The 23,065-nt window shown below is 41.5% G+C and overlaps 1 protein-coding gene across 4 annotated transcripts in view; it reads right to left on the bottom strand.

The window, feature by feature from the left end:
• The window catches only part of DRC1 (dynein regulatory complex subunit 1), a 37,952-nt gene extending 18,448 nt beyond the window's left edge, over positions 1-19,504 (bottom strand). For 3 of the 4 annotated variants that reach the window (XM_016135130.2, XM_016135131.2, XM_016135134.2), the window contains exons 1-7: positions 19,249-19,502; positions 17,331-17,418; positions 12,570-12,682; positions 10,229-10,412; positions 9,506-9,643; positions 8,425-8,511; positions 7,480-7,602 (exon numbers count right to left, since the gene is read on the bottom strand). In XM_016135130.2, coding sequence (XP_015990616.1) covers positions 7,480-7,602; positions 8,425-8,511; positions 9,506-9,643; positions 10,229-10,412; positions 12,570-12,682; positions 17,331-17,418; positions 19,249-19,403 — 888 coding nt within the window. In that variant the 5' untranslated portion in view covers positions 19,404-19,502. Of the gene's footprint in view, positions 1-7,479; positions 7,603-8,424; positions 8,512-9,505; positions 9,644-10,228; positions 10,413-12,569; positions 12,683-17,330; positions 17,419-19,248 lie in introns of all 4 variants that reach the window. The other variant, XM_016135132.2, reaches the window with a different exon arrangement.
• Between the last annotated feature and the right edge of the window lie 3,561 nt (positions 19,505-23,065).

Genomic DNA, 23,065 nt, shown 5'->3' with positions numbered 1-23,065 from the left:
ATTGGCTCGGGTATAAAGTGTTTTATGTCTGAGGGTAGTTCATTCTGGAGTCATGGCAGAGGAACCTTAAGGACAAGCGCCATCACCTCACCTGAATTCTTAGAAAATCTATCATTAGAGGCAAATTAAAGGCCAACCTGAAAAAACACAAATTGTTCAGCTGCGAACTAAATGCTACACACCTGAAACCTAGGAGAGACCGCAGAGCTTTCCAGTCCAGCTCCCCCTGGCATTCCGCTCCAGACTCTTTGGCGCCCCACTAGAAATACCGGAAAAGTTAATATTGCCACAAAAACTCACAGTGTTCCCACTCTGACCTTCGGTTGGAGGTGTTAGTATTTAGCAGACCATGTCCATTTTAAGGGAGGAAAGACACAACCATCCTTACTTGCTGGATTTCCATTAGCTATATTCATTTATTCAGTAAATATTTATTGAATGCCTAACATAAGTCAGACACTCTATTAGGTGCCGGTGAAAAAGACGCAGTCCTGCCCTGTCTAGGAGAGGGACAGATAACAAACGCTGGTGATAAGAGAGGGGTAAGCACAGAATGGTATGGGACCAATGAGAGGGGCACTTCGTGGCCGGGGCAGGCATCCCTGAAAAGATGGCGTCAGCGTGCCTGAGACCTGGAGAATGGGTAGGATTTAGCTGGGTGGACACCTGAGAGGAGAGAGTTCTGCAGAGAGGTGCTTTGGGGAAACCCCGGGCAGTTTAAGCTGTGAGGTATGAGGCAGGGGATGAACAGAAATGAGGCTGAGGGCCTGACCAAGCTAGGAATCCTGAAGGCGATGGAGGGCCACTGGAATGATCAGTCCAGGCATGCAGAAACCTCACTCCGACAGCGGTGAAAAAAAGAGTAGAGAGGGGCGAAATTGGAGGCAGAGCAGATAGACAGGCCTGCTCCAGCCTCTCCTGAGTGGAATGCAGGAAGGAGGCTGCAATTAAGTGTAACAGGATCTGGATAAAGCACACACATGGCATATGTTTGAACAAGTTCTTTCAAGCCTCCTTCTCCTCTCCCTCCACCAGACCTTGGCAAGGAATCAAGAGAGGAATTGATTCCAGATAACAATCACTACCCGTCTTTGAATCATCCTCAAGGAGGGTAACTGGCCAGGAGGTGATGCCAAACACAATTAAGGCTCAGACACAGCATCAGAGGGTGAGCCATTTCCACATTCCATGTGGAATCTGGTGATTCCCCACATCGTAACCAAGGGAATCAGTGATGATGTCCTGAGACATCTATTCTTTAACAGGTGGTCAGTGAGGAACCACACTGGTCACTGGGATGATAACTAATCATACCTCTCAATTTCTCTACTTGTTTAGTTAAATGTTTATTTACTTTTTTTAGTTATATGCTTTTCTTTGTAAAAACTTTTCCTGATTGTGACAGTTATATTTGCTCATGGTAGAAAATGCAGAAAGTACAGTAAAGGGAAAAGAAGAAGACATAAAAGACATAGAAGAGGATGAAAAAACTACCCATACCCATATTGGCATGTTTCTTCCAGGTTAAGATCAAACCTTACCTACAATTTTATACACAACTTTTCTCCCAAAATATTACAACATAAGAATTTTCCATGTTGGTAAAGTTTTAACAACATAATTTTAATGGTAATTTATCACATATGAAACATGTATATGCTCATTTCTCTACATTTGTACATTTATGTTGTTTTGATAAATTTTCATTATAAAAATAAAGCTGGGGACAATTATATATAAAATTTGGGGGGTATTTTATTTCCTTAAGACAGATTCTCAGAAGTGAAATTACTAGGTCAAAGGCTCTCAATAAATTGCTTTGCAAATAGTAATTCATAGTTCACCCTCCCACTGGCTACGTGTGCAAGTGCCCAGGTCACCACACCCTGTCTTCACTGAGCATTGCACGGGACAGGCCGAGAAGCTCTAGGTGCAGGCCCAGCCCTTGGGCAGGGTACTTGGGGTAGGGCAGGGGAGCTGCTGAGAGCTGCACCCAACTTTTCCTAAGCATGATCAAAACTTAACTTCAAAATTTCTAATTTGACCAGCATCCCACAGGGCCTATGGAGGTGCTGACAGTGCAGGCTCGTTTCAAGTGCAATTATCCAGGCTGGTCCCAGGATAAGTAGCTTTCAGCCCTGTACTCCTCTAGGGATGGCCAAATGTCTGCTAGGGAAAGGGACTCTCTGCAGCTTTCTGCAAAGTCACAATGATTTGTGTCCCCATGTTCCAAATGAAACCAGCTTTATTACTCCTAATGTGATCAGCCCTGGACATGGGAGAGGTGAATGGTCTATGAGGTGGCTCAGCACAAAGTCCAGTAAAAAAGCTCCAAGTTGGATGGTGACAATCTGAGAAAGTATGAACACTCACAGAGAAGGCCTGTCACCAAAGCCACTCTGTTTGGAATGATAATGAATGGCTGCTCCAGGCCTCCCTGTGGCTGATTATCTGGGGCCCCCAAGACACGGAGTGCCAGGGTATCTTCTCGGATGCCTTGCATCCGGGTACCTCCTCCTCCTCCTCGTAGCTTTGCAATAAGCCCTCATCACTAAGAGGTGCTTCCCAAACTTATCTAACCACAAAATATAACACAGTGAGAACATGTGAGTTATAAATGCAAGCTCTAGCATGCAAACTTTCACGTAAATATCATTCTTCAAGGCAGATTATTATATAAAAATAACTGTAATAATTATGTAAATAACTGTGTAAATGGACTCTATTTTTCCTATATATCTCAAAAGAAAAAAGTAACTGGCATCATTTTTTTTTCCGGTTTTGTGAAACTACACTAATATCTCACCTAGCTGAATATAGTTTACAAAACTCCGAACTAATTAGATCATGTCTTTTTCTTTAGGACCTGAAAGAACTTAAATCTGTGATGATTTTCTAGGCAAATAATAATAGTAACCTCTCACCTGATTTTTTAAATTCACATCTCTTTGCTTCTGCATGCAGTTGAATATTGATGCACGATTTTATCTCCTCTTGTGGAAAAGGCTTGTTCCTGCTCTTTGCTGGAGTATGTTCTTGGAGGACTGATGCCTGGAGGCACTAGCCATGCAATTCCCCTCGGGTTTACCATCTCCACCAGATCACAGATCAGTCATTCCTTCATCTCAGCTCTGTCTCCAGACAACCTCGGGGCGCTCCAGTTCATGACACCACTTAGGAGCTATTGGCAGTGCTGTCACTGAACTTAGAACAAGTCATAATCTTGTTCCTCTTACAGTACAGAGGCTACAGCCAGCAATAACATGAATTATACTACTCATTTGTTTTGCAATACCTATGCTCACCATAATTTGAGTAACAGTGACACTATTAATGATCTCAGGTTTTAATCTCAATATATCGTTGTTCTTGATTGTCATACAAGATAGTTTTAATCTCAATATATCGTTGTTCTTGATTGTCATACAAGATAGTTTTATATTTTTAAATTATAATTGATTTATTAAATGTCTCTGCTTATTATTCAATTCTCCAAAGATATCTTACAAAGTCGTACTTTATGTTCCCAAGACTAATGGCACTGATTATGTTTAGTTTTTGTGACTAATTTATAAATATTACAATCTAACCAACTGCAAAGCACCTCACTGTTACAGGTATGGCAGGAGTCGATGACACCTTCTGTCTCTTACCTGAAGCAGCACTAGCTTCACCACAGCTGTCTTTGGGTGACATCTGCCTACAGGGCTCAGAAAACCTATTGCCATCAATGCCTCAGCAGAATACCAATTTAAAATAGCCTTTCCCTCTGGCCTTCTCCACTGACTTCAGAGAGCCCAGTGAGCCTCTTCGGCACCACCCTCAGTCCTAGGATGGGACAGGGATTCCATTTTGGAACCGCAGAATAACAATTTCACATCCAGCCTACATTCTTGCTTACCCTTTTCTTCCCAATGACTAACTCATTTATACTATTTATGTGGCTTTCTCTCTCTCTCTCTCTGCCCCACTCCATCCCTCCCTCCCTCCCTCTCTCTTTCTTTCTTTTTATGTAACTTTCTTTTTTACTCAAAAGACTGTAAGCTCATTGACGGCAGGGACTATATCTTGCTTATCTTCATGCTTTGCAAATATAAGTTCACAATATTTGTTAAATAACTAACTCAAATTTAATGCTTTGTGATCAATATTCTGGTATTGAAAGTAACATCCTCTAAAGTTAAACTAAACCTTTTTACAATTTTTTTATTTTTTATGCCTACAGTACCTGGTCTTGCTAAGTGGTCTCCCGTCCAAGTACTAACCAGGCCTGACCCTACTTAGCTTCTAAGATCAGACATCGGGCTTGTTCAGGGTGGTGTGGCCATAAACCACAGACCATCGTTCCACTGGGGAGTGAACCCAGGACCTTCTGCGGGTAAAGCAGACGTACTAACTGCTACACTATGGAACCATATTCCCATTTACAATTTTAAATGAGCACATAAGGCCTTAAAAACAAACAAAAAAAAAACCAAACAACAAAAAAAAAAACCAAAAAAAACCCTTTACTTCCTGCGTCAAGAACTAAGTTTTTCTAACAGTTTTATTTGGGGGGGCGGGGCGCAGAGGTGGTATAATCCCTCTGAGTGCATAAAGTTCTTAGGCTTCTCTTTGCTCACTAATCATGTGGCCTTGCTGTCAGTAAGCAATTAGAAAGTACACGTTCTTTTTTTCACTTCTTCTACTTTACCCATCAAACTAAACCTATGTATTTTGAATCTTTTCTATTTTCAAGATTTACGAACATTCTAGTTCCATATTTCAGAACTGATACAGCACTATGAATTGGTTAGGAAAAGTAAAATTGATGTTGAGCTACATGCCGTATCTTCCTGACAAAAACAGGTGCTACTTGGCTCTAACGCCCAGTGTAAGCACAGCTAAGAGGCACTATGTTAAAGTTCAACCTACTAAAATGGTGCACTTATTGCAATATGGGTAACCCCTGCTTTGGTTATCTTTTCCCAGTTAAAGGGTTTAATGTGATGTCAGCGCACTCTCGGTTTCCATTCTAACACAGAAAAGAACTGTTATGCAGAGAAACTGCACACACTTTCCCATTCTGAATGTCTCCCCCACCTGCCTCCCAAATACCCACACTCCACTATCAGCCCATCCGGATGGAGGAGCCAAGAGAACCAGGTCTCCCAGTCAGTCTCTCTGCCTGCCCCTTTGTCCCTCACCTCCTTAGTCTTACCTCCTCCTCCAACCCCTCATAATCTCCCCATGTCCCAGAATTTTTTGGCCTTGTTCAAACATTTGAAGATTGGATTAAGAACATAGGGTCCACTCCTACAACTCAATAGCAAAAAAATAAATCACCCGATTAGGAAATGGGCAAAGGACCTGAATAGACATTTCTCAAGACATACAGATGGCCAACAGGTATGTGAAAAGGTGCTCAGTATCAGTTATCATCAGGGAAATGCAAATCAAAACCACAGTGAGATATCACCTCACACCTGTTAGGATGGTTACCATCAAAAAGACAAGAGGTAGCAAGTGCTGGGGAAGACATGGAGGAAAGGGGGCCCATGTGCGCCGTTGGTGAGAATGTGAACTTGGTGCAGCCACTATGGAAACAATACGGCAGTTCTTCAAAAAAAACTAAAAATAGAATTACCATTTGATCCTGTAGCCCCAATTCTGGGGACACATCCAAAGGAATTGAAATCCAGATCTGGAAGGGATATCTGCGCCCCCATGTTTGCTGCAGCATGAGTCACAACAGCCAAAACTTAAAAACAACCTAAATGTTCAGCCATGAACTAATGAATAAAGAAAATGTGGGATATACATACAATGGAATATTATTCAGCCTTAAAAAATAAGAAGGAAATTCTGTCACTTGCAACAGCGTGGATGGACCTAGAGGATATTATGCTAAGTGAAATAAGCTAGACACAGAAAGATCTGCATGATTACACTTTTATGTGGGATCTAAAATAGTCAAACTCATAAAAACAGAGAGTAGAATGTGCTATTGGGGCTGCCAGGGGCCGGGGGTGGGAGAAATGGGAGGTGTTGGTCAAAGGGCACAAAGTTTCCGATATGTCAGATGAATAAGTCCGGAGATGTGCTGTACAACGGAGGGCCTGTGATCAGCAATGTCGCATTACATGCTTAAACTTTGGCTCAGAGAATAGATCTTAGGTTAAGTGCTCTTATCACAAAAGAAAACAAAACAAAACAAAAAAGCAAAAAAAAAAAAAAGGAACATGAAGTTTCATTATTTCACTGTTTGAGGCCAACAGTGTGTAGTTTTGTCACATAAATTAGCACAGAACCAAGATAACTTCGGAAAGCTTAACAATAGCCATTTTCATTAAAAGTGTAATGTATGCGGCCCACATAAGTAGTTCTGCTCTATTAGAGACTCTACTGTTCTTTGTCAGTAACTCTCATTTCCATGACATTAATATGAGAAAGGCCGAGGAAAATTCTCAAGACTGGTAAAAATTGTAGTTTAATGGGTTTTTAAATTTCACCTGTTATATAAGCCTACAAGAGGAGTAAGAACTGAAATTCTACCGGAGGCTTGCTTTACTAAATAGAAACTGAAAGGGATAGACCAGGCTTAAATATTAAGATGTAATTATATTACATCTAAATGTAATCAGATGCTTTTTTTTTCTTTTTTTCTTTTTTTTTTTTAACTAATGTTGAAACCCAGAATCCTAGACTTGGAAAAAAACTTTAGGAACCAGTAACTTTAGGATTTCTCCTTCCCACTGCAGGAATCCTTCAGCACCAGAGGGGGACAGTCATTCAGCCTTTGAATACTTTATAAGATAAAGGTCTCTGTTTTGAGAGATGACCCGTTTCTATATTGGATAGTTCTAACTATTAGAAGTTTCTTTCTAATGGTGAGTCAGAATCTGCCCTACAGCAATATCCAATCATCGGTCGGGGGCTCTCTGGAATAACTGGAAAGATAACAGGCTATAGAACCAGAAAGAACTAGGTTTGAACCCAAGGTTTGCCATTTACTAGATAAGTAGTAAACTGAGCCTCAGTTTGCTGGCATATAAAATGCTATAAGTGATTTCTCCCTTTCATTAGTGGGAGGATTAGAAATACAGTGCGTTAAGTGCCTGGAATATGGCAGACACTCATTAGATGGTGGCTGTCCTAGTTCTGGTCCTCTGATCCAGCTAGCTTGCCCCAGGGACATTTTCCCTGTGCTCAGCTAAAATGCCCCATTCTCTGGACAATTCCTCACATGTCATGGTTTCCTGACCCCTTTCGGCATCTTGCCAGTCCTCCACGGTTTTTTAAAGAAAGCATTCCTCTGCATGTATCTCACACCCGAGCTCCTTCAGACATGATCATTAAAAAGAAAGCAGATCATTAATAAATATTTGTTAAATGGACCAACGCTAAGATATTATTGGTAGACGCTGAGGATGAAACACACGCAGGTGCCCCCCGTCTGCTCGGCCACCCAGACACTCCGGCTGAGGAACAGAGTCGCACCTGCACATCCTGCTCCAGCTTGATCTTGATCAAGTTGTACTCTTCGAAATCCCATACTCTCTGCTTGTTTAGCTGCTTCTCATAGTCCTCTACCTTCTTGATGCGGTTCATAAGATACTCCAGCTGAAGGCAAGGAAGAAAGTCAGGCCCCATCGCTGCCCCGACCCGGTCCCTCAGGTGACCTGACAAGAGTGACACAGTGGGGGTCTAAAAGTGTGGTGACCCTGGAAAGAGTCTGTCAGCCCTCAGAAGCCCCTATGCCCCAAGGCTTTATATTGCTTAATGGGGTCCTACTTCAGAAACTCTGAGAGAAATGCCCCATTCAGGAATTAAGCACACGAGAATATAAAGTATAACATAGGGAATATAGTAAATAATATTGTAATAACTATGCATGGTGTCAGGTGATCACTTTGTAAAGTATATAAATGTCTAATTGCTATGTTGTATACCTGAAACTATTATATGTCAATGTATGAAAATATGAAAATATTATGTCAACGGTAATTCAAAAAGAAATTTTAAAGAAAGAAATTAAGTACAGACCTAGCAATCAGATGTTTGTATTTCTAAAAAAACGAAAACAAAAACAAAAAACCATTGAATCTTGGTCAAGTTATTTCTTTGTTCTTTATGTTTCTCAAATTTGTCTTAAAGTATCTTCTTGGGCCACAAATATTCATGGCTGGGGGAGATGCCCAGGAAACAAAGGAGAAATGACAGGACCTTGGACACCACAGCAAGCTGCAGAGATGGCACTCGCCACCACCAGACAACTGCCATCGGCAAGGCCACGCTGATAAACCAGGAAGTGCAGTCTGCCACAAGCGTCTGCCACACAATCCTCCACAAGATACAAAGAGGCCGGCGCATTCAGTCACAGGAACAATCACCCCACGCCCCCCCCCGACCCCCACTGACATGCGCCCCCACCCCAACCCCTACCTCTTTGGCATTGTGGGCCTGCAGCGCCCGCTCCCATTTCTTCTTATTACTGGTCAGGAGCTCCTGCCGCTCCAACTCAAAAGCTTTCTAAGACCAAGAAGGAAAAGGGCGCTTGTGTCAGTTCTGATGAGGCAGGTCCCATTGTATCAAAGCACTCCTAGCTAACAGTGCAAGAAGTGCCATGTCACCAACCACACGAGGTCAAGTCCAAATGAAGACTTGCCAATTTATATGCAAACAAAAGGCTAAGTAAGGAGTTTGCAGGGAAATCAGTGATATGAAGTCTGTATACTTCACGCAAGTTTAGAAAGAAAACATGCCAACCGTCCTGTGGCTTAGTCAATATCCGAGGCAGGGAGCTGCAGGAAGGCCAGTGCCCTTGTTGGCAGTCATGGGACAAACCTTGGCATATATAATTCAGCCGTGACCACAGCTGGTGCATTGCTGTGGCTGGGGTTCCCATGAAGCCAAAGCAGCCTGGAGCTCACGAGGGGTAGGCCTGGGATGCAGAAATGAGTTTATAACAATCCAAAGAGAGAGGTCTCCTACTCTCTTGGCTCTCTTCCATTTTGAAAAGATCGATGTTTCAATCTCAATTCTTAACATTTTATTCAAATTCAAAATACTGATTCCTGGATTCTATTTGCCACGCCCCTTTCCCATCCTCTCATCCCTGACTGCCATAAATAAATGAGATAAATGATGAGTAGGGGGCACTAATCTCCCTCCTTTTTTCCTCTTACATTTATCCAGTTTTATTTTCTTGCAAAGCACTTATCACCACCTGTCAAATTATATATTTAGTAACTTATCTGTTTATTGTCTAGCTGTCTCCTACTAGAATACAAGCTTCATTGAGACTTTGTTTTATTCATGGTTGTATCCCCAGCCCCCGGTGCAGTGCCTGGCATATAGCAGACACTTGATGAATATCCGTTGAATGAGTAAATAAATTAATGAAACCCCAGAGCAGAGACAGAGGACCAAGACATCTGGGACCCTCCTTAGATGGCGAGGATAGACCCAGCTCTCCTAGCGGGGGTCTCCCAGGGTGGAAAGCAGGTCTTCCACACCCCGTCACCTCGATGTGCTGCAGCTCCTGACGGAAGTTTTTCATTACGTTCTTCACTTGTTCTTCCATCCTCTCCAGGAGCAGGCAGATGTCATCTGACTGCTTCTTCAAATCCTTCACATATTGGTCATCCTTTGTTTTTAACTCCTAGAAAAAAGCATGTCAAAGGTTGGTCACAAACTGAGACAGAAGCAAGAGGTGCCCCGTGCACCCCACCTGAACCGTTCTCATCAGCACCTGCGGTCACCAAGGATTACGGCTGTACAGGAGACAATGGCTTCAGAAGAGAGTGGGAAGGGCCAGGAGAAAGTGTGGGCTGGCGTCGCGGAGCAGGCTCAGCTCTGCAAAGCTCTGAAGGAGCAGCACAGGGTCAAACCCTCAAGTCCTCCTTCCCGCAAAACTCCCTGCAAAGCCTCCAGAAAGCCCAGGGTGTGCCAACTGAGCAATTAATGTCCAGGTTCCAACACTGCAGACTAAGTTCCCTTTCTTAACATATAAAATCTGAAACAGCATTTGCTATGAAAGTACATCTTTCTATTAGGAAGCCAGTCATTCTAAAATTACTACACAAAGCTTTTCTTCTGGTTAAAAGTTGATTGCCTGGGCTGTGCAATACTGAGTAATGAAGTAAGGCCTCCACTTTCTTCCACTCAAGAAAAGCAAAACTATCACCCAATTGACGCCCACAGCCAGATCCCACACAGCTGCGGTTGAGTAAACCAAACCCCTTGCCTGCTGCAACTCGTTGATAAGCTTGTTCTTATCTTCTATTAGCCCGGCACAGTGCACCTGCTGGTTGTTGAGCATTTCCCACAGTTCCTGAGGGATTCTCTTCTGTTTGCCCTCCTCCCACTTGGCGGTGATTTCATCAAACTTGTCCTGGCTGGTCTTGACTTCATTCTCCAGCTTTTCAAGCCTGCAAATACAAACACGCCAGCCACGCCAGCCAAGCTCTGATGCTGCCTTCCAACAGAGCAGGCGTGTCCCCCAGAGTCCATAAAATAGGGTCCAGGTACCAAGTGCTGCCTCCAGATGCCCCACTCCAGGTAAACCAAACCAGGCTCTGAGAAACCTTCTTTTAGTTTAATGGTTGACTGTAAGTAACTGAGACCAAATAAACAAAGTAACACCTAACAAAAACGGATCAACAGTAACAGCTACAGATACATACGCACATACATACACACACACACACACATGGATCAAGCGTCAATTTGTCACTTACTCCTGAGTAGGATGGTGACACACAGTAGTTAAACACTTGGTCACTGGAGTCACATAGGCTGTGTTTGAGTCCTGACTTTGCTAACCGACTCTCAACTTTAGACGAGTTACTTAACTTTGGCAAGTCCCATTTTTCTCATCCGGAGAATGGAGAAGATGAAAGTAAACGCCTTCATATGGCTCTCATCAGAACTAAATAAGATGATGCTCAGCACGGTAGTCACTTAAAAATGGCACTCATATGATTAATTGTCATTATTAACATGACCTAAGGGTCTGGCCATTCCTCTCCCAAGTTATCCATAAATGACCAGTGGAATGTATGATCAGGGAAATGCCACCATAAGCAATGGAAAATAGGGATGGTCTTTCCAAAAAGCCCAAAGAAACTGTGTGATGAAGTATACTGAGGATGGGCCTGCATTGAAGGCAGGCCCTGGGGCTGAGACGTGAGGCTGTTTCTGAGCACAGGGGCTGGGGTGGATGCCAGGGACTCTGCCCCTACTCCAAACAACTGTACCTACTTCTAAGAGATTATCTCCAAACAAGAATGCAACTTCCTTAAGGAAAGGAATGACAACTTAATCATCTTGCAATCCCTTCTCTCCTTCTCCCCTTCCAAGGTAGGACACATAGTACAATATTATAATTCAGTTGACTTTTTTTTCTTCAATAAATAAAAAACAGCCATCATGTCATCTTCCTAAAACCCACATTTATCTTGTCACTCTGCCACTTAAGTCCTTCAATTTTTCCCCAGTAGCTATAGGATGAAGTCTAACTCCTTGGTATAACACTTACGGCCTTTCATAAGTTGACCCTGCTGGGGATCAGCCAATTCAGTTTACTACAGCCTGTGATAGTCACAGGGAACTTTCAAGAATAAAGTCACCAATTATATGCTGGTAAAGGTGGTAAAGTTGCCAATAGGAGAACTACTTATGCTGAACAACTGAAAATATTGCTGTTAAAATCATAGTGTGTATGTATATGCTGAGATGAGCTAAAATGAAGTGAGTTGCTCTTCTAATCGAACTGTAATATATATTGTTGGGCACCCTGAAACCTGGGAATATGGGTGAACATGACAGCCTTCCTGCTAAGGACTGGGGCTGACATCCTATTGTGGGTTCCTGTGACCCTCTGACCCTCTATACTTCAAGCACAGAGCCTCTATTATTCTTTAATACCTGCTACATTGTACGTAACACTAAAGTGTTTTCGGTCTGATCATTCTCATTCTTTTAAAACCAGGACAGACCAATCTACCTTAGCTACATCTCTTTTCATCCTCTACCTCCCTGTCTATACAACCTTCACTATCATGCCATTCCCAAGCAAATCATGTGATCTATGCCTCTGTACAAGTTGTTCCCTCTGCCTAAAATGCCCATGCCTCAACTCTTCAAATTCCTATTCATCCTTTACAGCCCAACTTAAATGTCACTTTCCTTGGAGTTTCCTCTAATCTCTCCAGAGAGAATTACAGGACTCCTAACTCCCTAACTCCTTACACATACCTTCATTTTAACACAAATCATTTTAACACAAATCATGTCTATCTCGACTAGACTGTGAACACCAAGACCAGAGACCAAGTTCACTTCTTTTTGTATCCACACAGCTTGGCACATGTCAGGAATGCAATACTTGCAGAAAGGAGGAAGAAGGCAGGAAAGCCAGGAGGGAGGGGAGGGAAGAGGATGGAGGGAGGATTCAAAAGGGGCAAGAGGAGGATTCTACTAGACTAAGTTTGACAAAGCCACTTTCCAATGATTGGGGAGAACTTAGGGATCCAAAGAGGAGACACCTGCACATCCCCCAGGCTTCAGGGCAAGGGCCGACTCACCTCTGACGCTTTACCTCCTCCTCTTCGACTCTCCTGTGGATCTCTCTGATATCTGTAGCTACCTGGATATTTGTCACCAACTCAGTGCCACAGAGCAGAAGTTTAGCCAATTTCTGAAAACGAAGTAAGAATTTACAAAGTTAGAACGCTTTATAAAGAATTTATGCATTGATAAAAATATATACAATTGGTTACAAAAATATATAAATTTATAACTTTATAAAGAATTTATAAAGTTAGAAACACTCTGCACATCTGTTGGTAGCTCTTCTGTACAGCCAAATATAGGCATCGAAAGCTACCTTGAGTCTTTTAAGAGTGGCATCTATTTAGCAGCCCATTTCCATCATGGCATTTGTGATACGATGATGTTATCGCTTACAATTGAACAGCACTCTGAAATTCTGGACATACTTCAGTTTATTGTCAGAGTAGGGATCAGCCAGCCAGTATGCTGGCATGTACTCTAGGCACATCTGTTTTGCCCAGTAGACCTCGAAGTGACTGATACTGCCAGCATCCTTGCTAAGACTTCCAGCTGGGGAGGTGAGGCAGTCAATAACAGTTATTCTCCCATGTCCATCTCCCCCTCTTCTTATAATAATAGAACACCCAAATTTTAGCTGGGCATTTGATCTCTCCAAATAGATACATTTTCCAAACTCCCTTGCAACTAGAATATGGCCTGATCAATAGCACGTGAGCAGAATTGATATGTGCTACTTCTGAACTGTGCCTTGAAGGGAAAGTGTGTACCCTCTGCTGCCTCTATTTCTCCCTTCTCCCAGGCTGAAATGTGGTGCTAAAGTACAATGTGTTGAGCAGATAAAGGCAACCTAAGGAAGGACAGAAGGAAACAACGGCCTGACATCGAGAAGCCCCCATAGCAGCCCTGAACTAATAACACTCTGAACTAAGTGAGGAAGAATAAGCTTCTACTTTATTTAAGGTAATGTCATGTAGGATCCTTTGTTACAGAGATTCAAATACAGGAGGCAACTATTGCTGACTGTACTTCCCTTTCCCTTACTGGATGTAGGAATTTTGCTATTTTGCTATTGGTACCCCACTTCCAATCCCTCTTTGTAAATTCCACACCCCGTATCTTCACTCCTTGCCTTTTGGTAATGTCATAATTTCCAAGTCAATTTTGGAACTTTAAATTCTCCAACTCTAAAATCATTTCTGAACTAAGAATCTATAAACATCTCTATCCAAGGAGTCATTGAAATGATCAGTGACTCTATTTTATCATACCACTCTATGGAAATTTTGAAATGCAGTTTTAATGAATACAAAATAGATTCTAAACCTAAATGTCTTGGGTGCTGCAGACTTTTTTTAAATGCTTGCAGTTTTAGCACTTGTGCCAAATGGTTTAACATGCATAAGGAAGTAATGGCTTTCTTGTAATTTTGAAGAATTTTCTATTTTTTACTCAAACAATGCAAACATCAAAAATACTTGAATCAAGTATTTAAGACTCAAAGTAAAACTAAAAATGTTACGATCACCATCAAACCAACCAACACATACCTAACATTTTTAAAACCCACGGAAAGAGTTTAAATGGAGAGCCACATACCATATACCTAAATATTTAAAAATTGTAATTCAGTATTATAAACTGTTGAATAAAATATGTTCTGTCCTCCTACTCTAACGCCTCCATAACAATTTAAAAGTCCTAGTTTGAATTCAGACTATATCTCAGAGTTCCACTCTGAACTTGGTGGCTAAGGGAGAACCAGTCTCTGGCCTCCAGCCCACAACCTACCCTATTCCCACCCCCGCCTCTGTCCTACAACATGAAGGGTTTCGCATGCTGGTATATGGATTTCCCAGACTGCATGCCCAACCTCCATCTACACCTCTTGCCATCCATCAGGCCTGTGGTTGCACAACAGTGGCCTCATCTGCCCTGAGCAGGACAAGACCCTAGGAGGAGGCCCACGCAGGCCTTGAAAGTATGCTCAGAACCTTCTGGGCAGGGAATCGGGGGTTCCGTGATACATACACAGAGTGATCTAAAGGGAAACTTGGGCTCTGAGTGAACTTAAGGCCAGTCCACCTGAGGGGGTGCATCTAGGAGAACGCCAGAGCGAAACACAGGACCCTCAGCATCACCACTTCTATTTAATGGGCTGGAGGGCCTATCTGGGGAAGGCAAGAAAAAGAAATAAAAAAATATAAATATTGAACAGAAAGAGATAAAGCTGTCATTTCCAGATGATATGATTTTGTTGTTGTTGTTGTTGTTGTTGTTGTTGTTGTTGTTGTTGTTGTTTTAGAAAAAGAATCTACAGGTAAACCATTAGAATTAAAAAGTGGATTTGACAAGGTTGTTGGTATCAGGTCAATATGTGAAAATAATTGCCCTTTTATATATCAACAATGGACAATTAGAACCTCAATAAAAAGTATAAAACGCTGCTGAGCAAAATTAAATACCTAAATAAATGGAGGGATATTTTAAACTCATGGGTTGTAAATCTCCATATTGGTAAGATATTAGTTCTTTCCCAAATTGATCTATAGATTCAACCTAATCTTGATTAAAATCTCAGGTTTTTTGGTGGAAACTGACAAACCAATTTTAAAATTTATATGAAAATGCCAAGGGTCAAGAATAGCCAAGAAAATCTTGAAGGAAAACAAAGTTGGAGGACTTATCCTATCAGATATCAAGACCTGTAATAAAGCTCCGGTAATTAAAATGGTGTGGAATTGGCATAAAGACAAATAGACCAATGGAAGGGAATAGAGAATTTAGAAACAAACACACATATGGGATTACCTGATTCACAACAAAGGTGCACTGCAATGCTTTGGAGAAAGGATGATCTTTCCAATAAATGGTGCTGGGTCAATTAAAAACCCATATGGATTTTTAAAAACCTGGCACCCTAGCTTTATATACCACACACAAAAATCAATTCCAGATAGATTATGGACCAAAATATAAGCAGTAAAACAATTCCAGATAGAGTATAGACCAAAATGTAAACAGTAGAACAGTTTTATTCTTCTAGTAGAAGAAAATAGAATGTCTTCTTAAATTGGAGTAGATGAAGATTAAACAGGAAACAAAAAAGAATTACCTTTAAAAATGATTGATAAGGTGTAGGGCCAAGGGCAGGAGTCCCTTCTGCCCAGGTCTTAGGGCATAACTGGTTATTAATGCCTTATCATTGAGGAAAATAGCATTTTTTTGTATACATTTCTCCTTGACACCAATGTATTGAATGACTTAAGGCCTGGGTGAAAGGAATCTTGGAAAGCTAATGAAAACAATATATTCTTTTGGTTTTAAAGAGCGCTCAGGATGAATGTATATCTGTATTTTCAAGATTATATCAATATAAACTATAACAGTATTTTCAAGATTACATATAATATCATTTTTAACCTACAGAGAAATGTTCATAGATCACTTACCCTTTAGATGAAGAAATCTAAGTACAAAGAGATGACATGACTCGTGTACTTCACAATAAGTAACATATCTGGACCGAGAACTCATGGCAGCTCAATATTCTTTCTGCTATAGCAAAATATCCTTGACACAGTATAGTGTAGGTTATTCAACTATCTCTATATATCTCTATGCCCTAGAATAATATTGCAGTAGCTTGAATACTTTTTCTCCCAGTAAGTATACTTTGATTTCTGCTAGAAATGACCTCTCTCCACTCCACTTTTATAAATCCCACCTATTTTTCTAAGACCCAGCTAAAATCCTACTTTCTCCATATAACCTCCCCTGACCAGAATAGCTTAGGAAGCAATTTTCCATATCTCAAGTCCTATTATATCAACTGTCTATGCAATTCATTTAACAGTTAATTAAATGCGGCACTTTGCCTGGTCTGGCTTGCTGTTTTGAACTGGTGTTTTTAATCCCTCCAGCACCTTTTGTTCCAAGTCCTTTATTAAATATTCAAGGAGCCCTGTCATTGCCATGGGAGAGCAATCAATTTTCTTTTCAGTGTTTATTGAGTACAAGCTATGGGCTACTCCACACACACACAAAGAAGTTCTCACTCTCAGAGCTTACAATTTCATTGGGGACATTGCATGCACACACACTTGAAAAGTGATACAAGGCAGAAATCTATCCAAAATGAAATGAATTTTACAGACAAGAAGTGGCCAATGTGTGACTTAAAGGAGTTCAGCCTGGGTTGTGGAGGGACACATGGAGGAGTTGGGACTTAGATGGTCTTAAGAGTATGGGATGGTAACCCCATGACAGCAGAAAAGAAAAAGGAGAGAAGAGGAGGGAGGAAGAGCAGAGTGGAGAAACTTGGCATTCCAGATAGTCGAAGGCACAGGGCAGGAAGAACCAAGCCCCACTGGAGGTGAGCAAGTGGATCAGCCTAGCCAAAGTGGAAGTCCCGAATTAGGTAACAACGGGAGACAAGATTGGAGAGTTAAGATGGGAACAGACTGCAAAAGGCCTTGGATGTCAGGCTAAATCATTTGGTCTTTATCCCATGAATAGTAAATAGCATTAAGTGTATGAGCAAAGAAGAGACAGCATCAATATAAGAAATGATCATATGAAAGTTTACTCTTAGAGAGTTTCCCAAATGGGGAAGATTCAAATTTGGTTCTGTCTAGAGACAAGATATAGAATCTCTATTAAGATTTCATCTCTACTGAGTTTTTTTTTCTAATTTAAATACAAAAACCACGACATCACACCCAGCTCTCTAGTCTCACAGGACTGATAGGACCCATTTGCTACCTAGTTCATACCAGTCTGCTTTCTTCTTTCTGTTTATAGCTCTTGCTTTGATCTTCCTCACTCTCTTTCTTTCCATCTAAATATTCTCCAAGCTCTTCCCTGTGATGGAAAAGAGTAGAGAAACTAATGTTATTTCTAGTACTCAAAATCTATATTTAAGATTTCATAGTACTTTGCACCATATACAAAAATTCATTCCATATGGTTAAAATTTAAGGATTAAAAAAATACAATCAAAGAACACTAGAAACAAATACAGGAGAGAGCCCATCTTAGAATAAGACCAAAATTAGGAAAAAAAAGATTAAAAGATTTTAAAATTTTATCCTAAAAAGTCAAGGGATAAACTGGTAAAAGATATTTGACAAAACTGCTCTCTATATAATAGAAAGGACTCCTTCAAATTAATACAAAAAAAAAAAAGACAAAATATCAAATATAAAAACTGGCAAAGAATGTACATAGGCAATTTACAGAAGAAATAAAAAATGGCAAATAGACATTCTAGATTCACCTACAGCCAGAGAAATAAAATTGAAAACCCTGTGAGGTGTCATTACTCTTCTATCAGACTAGAAAAGATTTAAAAGGTTGATGATAATACATACTCATACTTATAGGGCCATGTTAATTCTCCTGATCTTTGTCAAAATATAGCCCAAATAGATCAGGACTATCTGGATATCCCACAGAACACCATATCCACCCATCACATCGGGGTTAGCAAACTATGGCCTGTGGAACAAATCTGACCCACCTGTTTTTGTATGGCTAACAAGCAAATAATCATTTTTACATTTTTAAATGTTTTAAAAAAAAAAAAAAAGATCAGAATGAATAAGCAGAGTACACAGGATTTTAGGGCAGTGAAACCATTCTGTACAATAACATAATGGTAGACGTATGTTATTATATAATTGTCGAAATCCATAAAACGCCGAAAGTGAAGCAAAGTTCGAATTATGGACTTTGAGTGACTCCGATGTGTCAATGAGATTCATCGACTGTAACAAACGAACCACTCTGGTGGGGATGTTGACAGTGTGGGAGGTTATGCATGTGTGGGGACAGGAGGTGTATGGGAACGCTCCATCCTTTCCGCTCGATTTTGCTGTAAACCTAAAATTGCTCTAAAAAATGAATTTTATTAATTGGGGTGGCAGGAATCAAAATACATAGAATATTTTATGACACATAAACATTATATGAAATTCACATTTTAGTATCCATAAGTAACGTTTTGATGGAACAGGACCACACCACTTTGGGCCCTTTGTGTCCAATGGCCTGCGGACAAAAAGAGAAGCCATTGTCTTGGAAGTGCAGCTGACTCTGACCAGTAGGGTAAGTATAAGCGCGCTTACACAGTGAGGAATTCAGAGGATCACACAGGTGGCTCTAGGTACCCCTTATGACAGTCCACCGTGTCTCTGAATGGATAGGTGCCAACAACCCTGGTCTGAGATGAATAAAGTTTATCAGCCTCAGGCTCTTTAGGAATGAGGGTTTGTGTGACACAACCAGATAAGCCACTGAGACGAGCAGATGTGATAGCTGAGGTCCACCAGATAAATACTTGTGGACAGAAGGCAGTCTAGCAAGCAGAGACAGATTTGAGGACAGGTCATTTATCGCCTGCATATCAGGGTATTGCCCACAGTGCCTGGCGCACCGGGCTCAACAAAGTGCTGAAAGGATTATTCTTTGTCTTTGGCTTTACTAGTGTGTTGAGTGTTTATCCCATATTTTGTTTGAAACTTCTAGAAGAAAGGTTTTCTAGCTCATCAAGAAATGAGCCCCGCTCACATTTGGGTCACTGAGGCCCCTCGCCGCAGGGGCTTCAGCCGCGGGCAACCTCCCCCCTCAGCCCTGCACTGCGTCCAGGCACCTCGGAAAACCCCAGGGCGGGCCTGCCGAGACCCCGCTCACCGCCTCCGGGCTTCCAGGCGCGCCGCGATGCGGAGACGCCGGGCCTGGATCCGCTCCTGAGGGTTATCAGAATATATCGAGGGCCCGAGAATCGCAGTGGATAAGTGTTCCTCCTCTTTCTCCTCCAGGACCCCCAAGGGTCCGGGGGGATTCATGGCGGGTGCCTCCCGCAGCCTGCTCCTCCGGGACAACCGCCAGACCACCGCCCGGTTGCTGGCAACAAGCCGTTGCCAGGGAAAAACAGTCACCTGACCCCGGCTGGAGTGACTGCGCGCGCAGCTCTTCAGGCCCCGCCCACCAACATTCAGAAGGCGGTATTCCAGCTTTGGGCTTTATTGCTCTCTGCTGCAGTTTGGATGTACTGCGGTGAGACCCCACAAAAGCCCAGTGGAAACTGGATGACCAGAGCTGGACCAAGATGTCCATCGCTTACTGATGATTAATTCATCATTCATCACATGAATATTCCTCAAAATCATATTCACCAAATATTATTGAGCATCTCTATGCCAAGCGCTGTGCTAAGGGTGTGGCATTGTTCTTTTGGCATGGAGGGTACAGAATAATGGGTCCGCTCTATGTCTATTGCCTCTTTGGAAAGTCTTAAGTATATTCATCATCTATTCATTTTTGAGCTCCTCTTTTGTGCGTGGGGTCCCTCCCTGTTGCCTCCAGCATGTGCTATCAATAAATTTTCATCCAGCAAGAGATTGTTGTCTTCTGTAGCCGTTTTCAGTAGGGCTGATACCTAGGACAATCCCATCACCACCACCTGCAGCCACATACTTATAGAACGAGGAGAGGAGGAGCAGAGGGGAATAGTACAGAGGCGAGTAGGGGGAGAGGAGTAAAAGTTAAGGGTACAGAAGCACGATTAAACTCTCGAGGAAGCACTGGGCCTTGAAAACGTGCTATTTTCCAGGTGTTTTTGTCTCATTGTCAACAAAAAGTATTCTTGAAAATTAAAATCCTTTAAAAAAAACAAACTGGATAACATCTGACAGGGTCTTGTGCCACTGACCTGTGGAAAACTCAGGAAAAGACACTGGAATAGTGAGAAAATGTAGGTTCTAGTCCTAGACCTACAGTGCTACCTTGGATAAGTCACAACAATTTGAGGACCATTTTCTCAACTGTTATAGGGTACTATCTGCCTATTCAACTCACAGGCAATTGTGAGGCCAAAGAAAAGCCCTTTGTGAATAAGATCTGCCCAAAAGGCAAATGGAGTTTTTGTTTGTTTTAATTTTTTCCAAGTCTGTAAGCAGTAGATTTAGGAGTGCCAAAATCTTGGAGCAGCTAAGAGTTCCAACAGCTGCCTGCATCCTTGTCCCATATCTGGGGGGAGGGGAGGAAGGGTTGGTAGTAATGTGTTTGCTTTGGGGTTTCAGGGTCCTTTGCCAAATCTCTCTCCCCTTAAGTTGTAACCACAAGTGTTAAAACTTCCCTCGAGGCCACGGAATCAGAGGTAATGCTCTGACCATGAATTCTTCCAGGTCCTGGTTTATGTTTCCACCATCTGCAAGAAGAGAAACAAGTGTGTGTGCACATGTCTACAGCTGGGAGTAGGCTGCCATGAGAAAGTCAGTGGGAATCAGCTGTTACACAAGAGATAGTTACCATAGAAACCCATGAGAGTGATCAATAAGATTCTTGGCCCTAAAGCTGTCCCTTGATACCAGACAGGTAAGGAATCTAACTCCCTTTTTTGTTGTTTGACTGCTGACAACTTTTAAGGCTCATGCCTTTCTTCTCTGTTCCACATCTGGGCAGCTGATTTAAAAAAAAAAAAAAAAAAAAAAAAAAGGCCTAGGTGCTCTCTCCTTTGGCACTGGCAGTAGGTTCCAACAGTGTGCACTGGGTACCCTCATCCCAGTCATACCCCCTAACCACAATAAAAGCCCCCAAGACAGCATCCTGTCCTGACTCCCTCCAGCCATCTTCTAAACAGCTGAGAAGTTTCCCTTGTGGTCAAAGCCTCAATTATATATGTAATAAACCATTTTCATAGGTATGGGAAAAAAGACACTCATTCACTGTTGCAAAGGCACATTTAGGAGGACAGTTTGCCAATATCTATTAATAGTTGAAATAAGTATATGCATTGAATAGGCAATTCTACCTGAAAGAATTATCCTAGAGAGATAATGGGTCTAGGCTATAGCTCCATTGGGTTGAAATTGTCATTTTTATTCAGCACTGTACATATAGCACCCAGCACGATACCTGATATGTAATGACTGTTCAACAAATACTTTTCGAATGAAAGATGTACACAGATGGATCTGTATGCTCACTGCAGTTCTTTATAGTAAAAAACTGGATATGTACCACAATCCATCAATGGGAGAACAGATTAAGCATTCACGAGATGACAAACAATGCAGCCACTAAGAATGAATCTAACGTAGAAAGACATCCAAGATACATTGAAGAGGAAGGGAATATGCAGTACAATATGTAGAGGATAAGCCCTGTTTATTTAAAATATATGTAGTATGTACACAAGAAAAATGAAAAAAGAACACAAAGTAATTTATATCTCTGGGGTTGAGTCTATGGGTGATTTTCATTCTTTAAAAAAACTTACTAAAAAACACAAATCACTTAATGTAAAAATAGTTTATTTATTCATTTTTTTTTTTAAAGTGGTGACAGATCCTGAAGAGACTGTAGCAGGCAAGAGAAGGGCTGTCACAGAGATTTTTAGGGGAGAGTTGTGATATCCACCTTGATAATTCACTAGCCTCCAGAGCCTGGTCCTCAACTTGTAGCCAATACTCCAAAAACAGACGTACTTTTGAGAACTGATTTACACTAACAGGCTCACAAAAGAAAAACATATAGAGAATATGCTAATTTGAGCAAAAAACAACTGAGCAAAAAACTACAACTGACATACAGGCATGTGTGTGTTTATGACTTGTGACCAGCATATCCTAGTGGGTGATCTACAAAGGGAACCAAACTATAATTGGGAAGTTCCTTGATGATGTACCATTGACTATAATGAACTCAGGGGCCCACAATGGATATAACTTGCCATAAAGATGAAATGGAGTCTTTGGGGCATGGCACCCCCATTCCTGGGTAAGTTTTGGGTGACAAAAAAGGCAAAACCTTCTGGGTATACAGGCTTCCTTTGCTATGCTGCAGGCTGGCCACCCACCTTCAGCATAGTCTTTTTACATAATTTCTTAGATCATTCCTATCTCCCAATGGTGTGAATTTTACGAGTAGCCTGTCAGAAGGGAACCGTTTTATTGGTTTCTAGTTTTTAGAACTGCCTCACCATCATCTTCGTACACTGCCTACAAAGGTACAAAGGAGAGAACTGAGAAGGGAGGAGGAAGAGAAGTCATGAGTAAGTCATAAAGCTTAGGGAAAAGTTGAAGGATAAAAAATTGAGAACTAGGTATTAGTAGAAACCAAACACCTACCTTGGACCACTCAGTGTGCTAAATACTCTACATGCATTCATAACATGTAAGTGCTGTAATACTACTAATCTCGTTTTACAGATGAGGAAACTAAGGCACAGTAAAAATAAGTAACTTGCCCTGGATCAAAGCTTGCAAAACTGAACATGAGTATGAAACAGTCATTGCATCAACCGTTTGGGAGGTCTTTCGAAACTTTCGGAATGAAAGCAAAAAATAAAATGGAAGCAGTTATGAACTTTTCTTTCAGGAAATTTGTGAGCAGAGGGGAAAAGATGAGAGCAGGAAGAGGAGCAAGGCACTTTGGTGCATTGGGTCTTTTTTTAGATAAACCCAAGTGTAGTTACCTGGTACACACCTGCTGTGTCAGGTACTTG

Source organism: Rousettus aegyptiacus, unplaced genomic scaffold (assembly GCF_014176215.1).
Source record: "Rousettus aegyptiacus isolate mRouAeg1 unplaced genomic scaffold, mRouAeg1.p scaffold_m13_p_7, whole genome shotgun sequence".
Classification (NCBI taxonomy): Eukaryota; Metazoa; Chordata; class Mammalia; order Chiroptera; family Pteropodidae; genus Rousettus; species Rousettus aegyptiacus.
The sequence above is the reverse complement of the archived record's forward strand: the minus strand, read 5'-3'. Positions and strand labels throughout refer to the sequence as shown.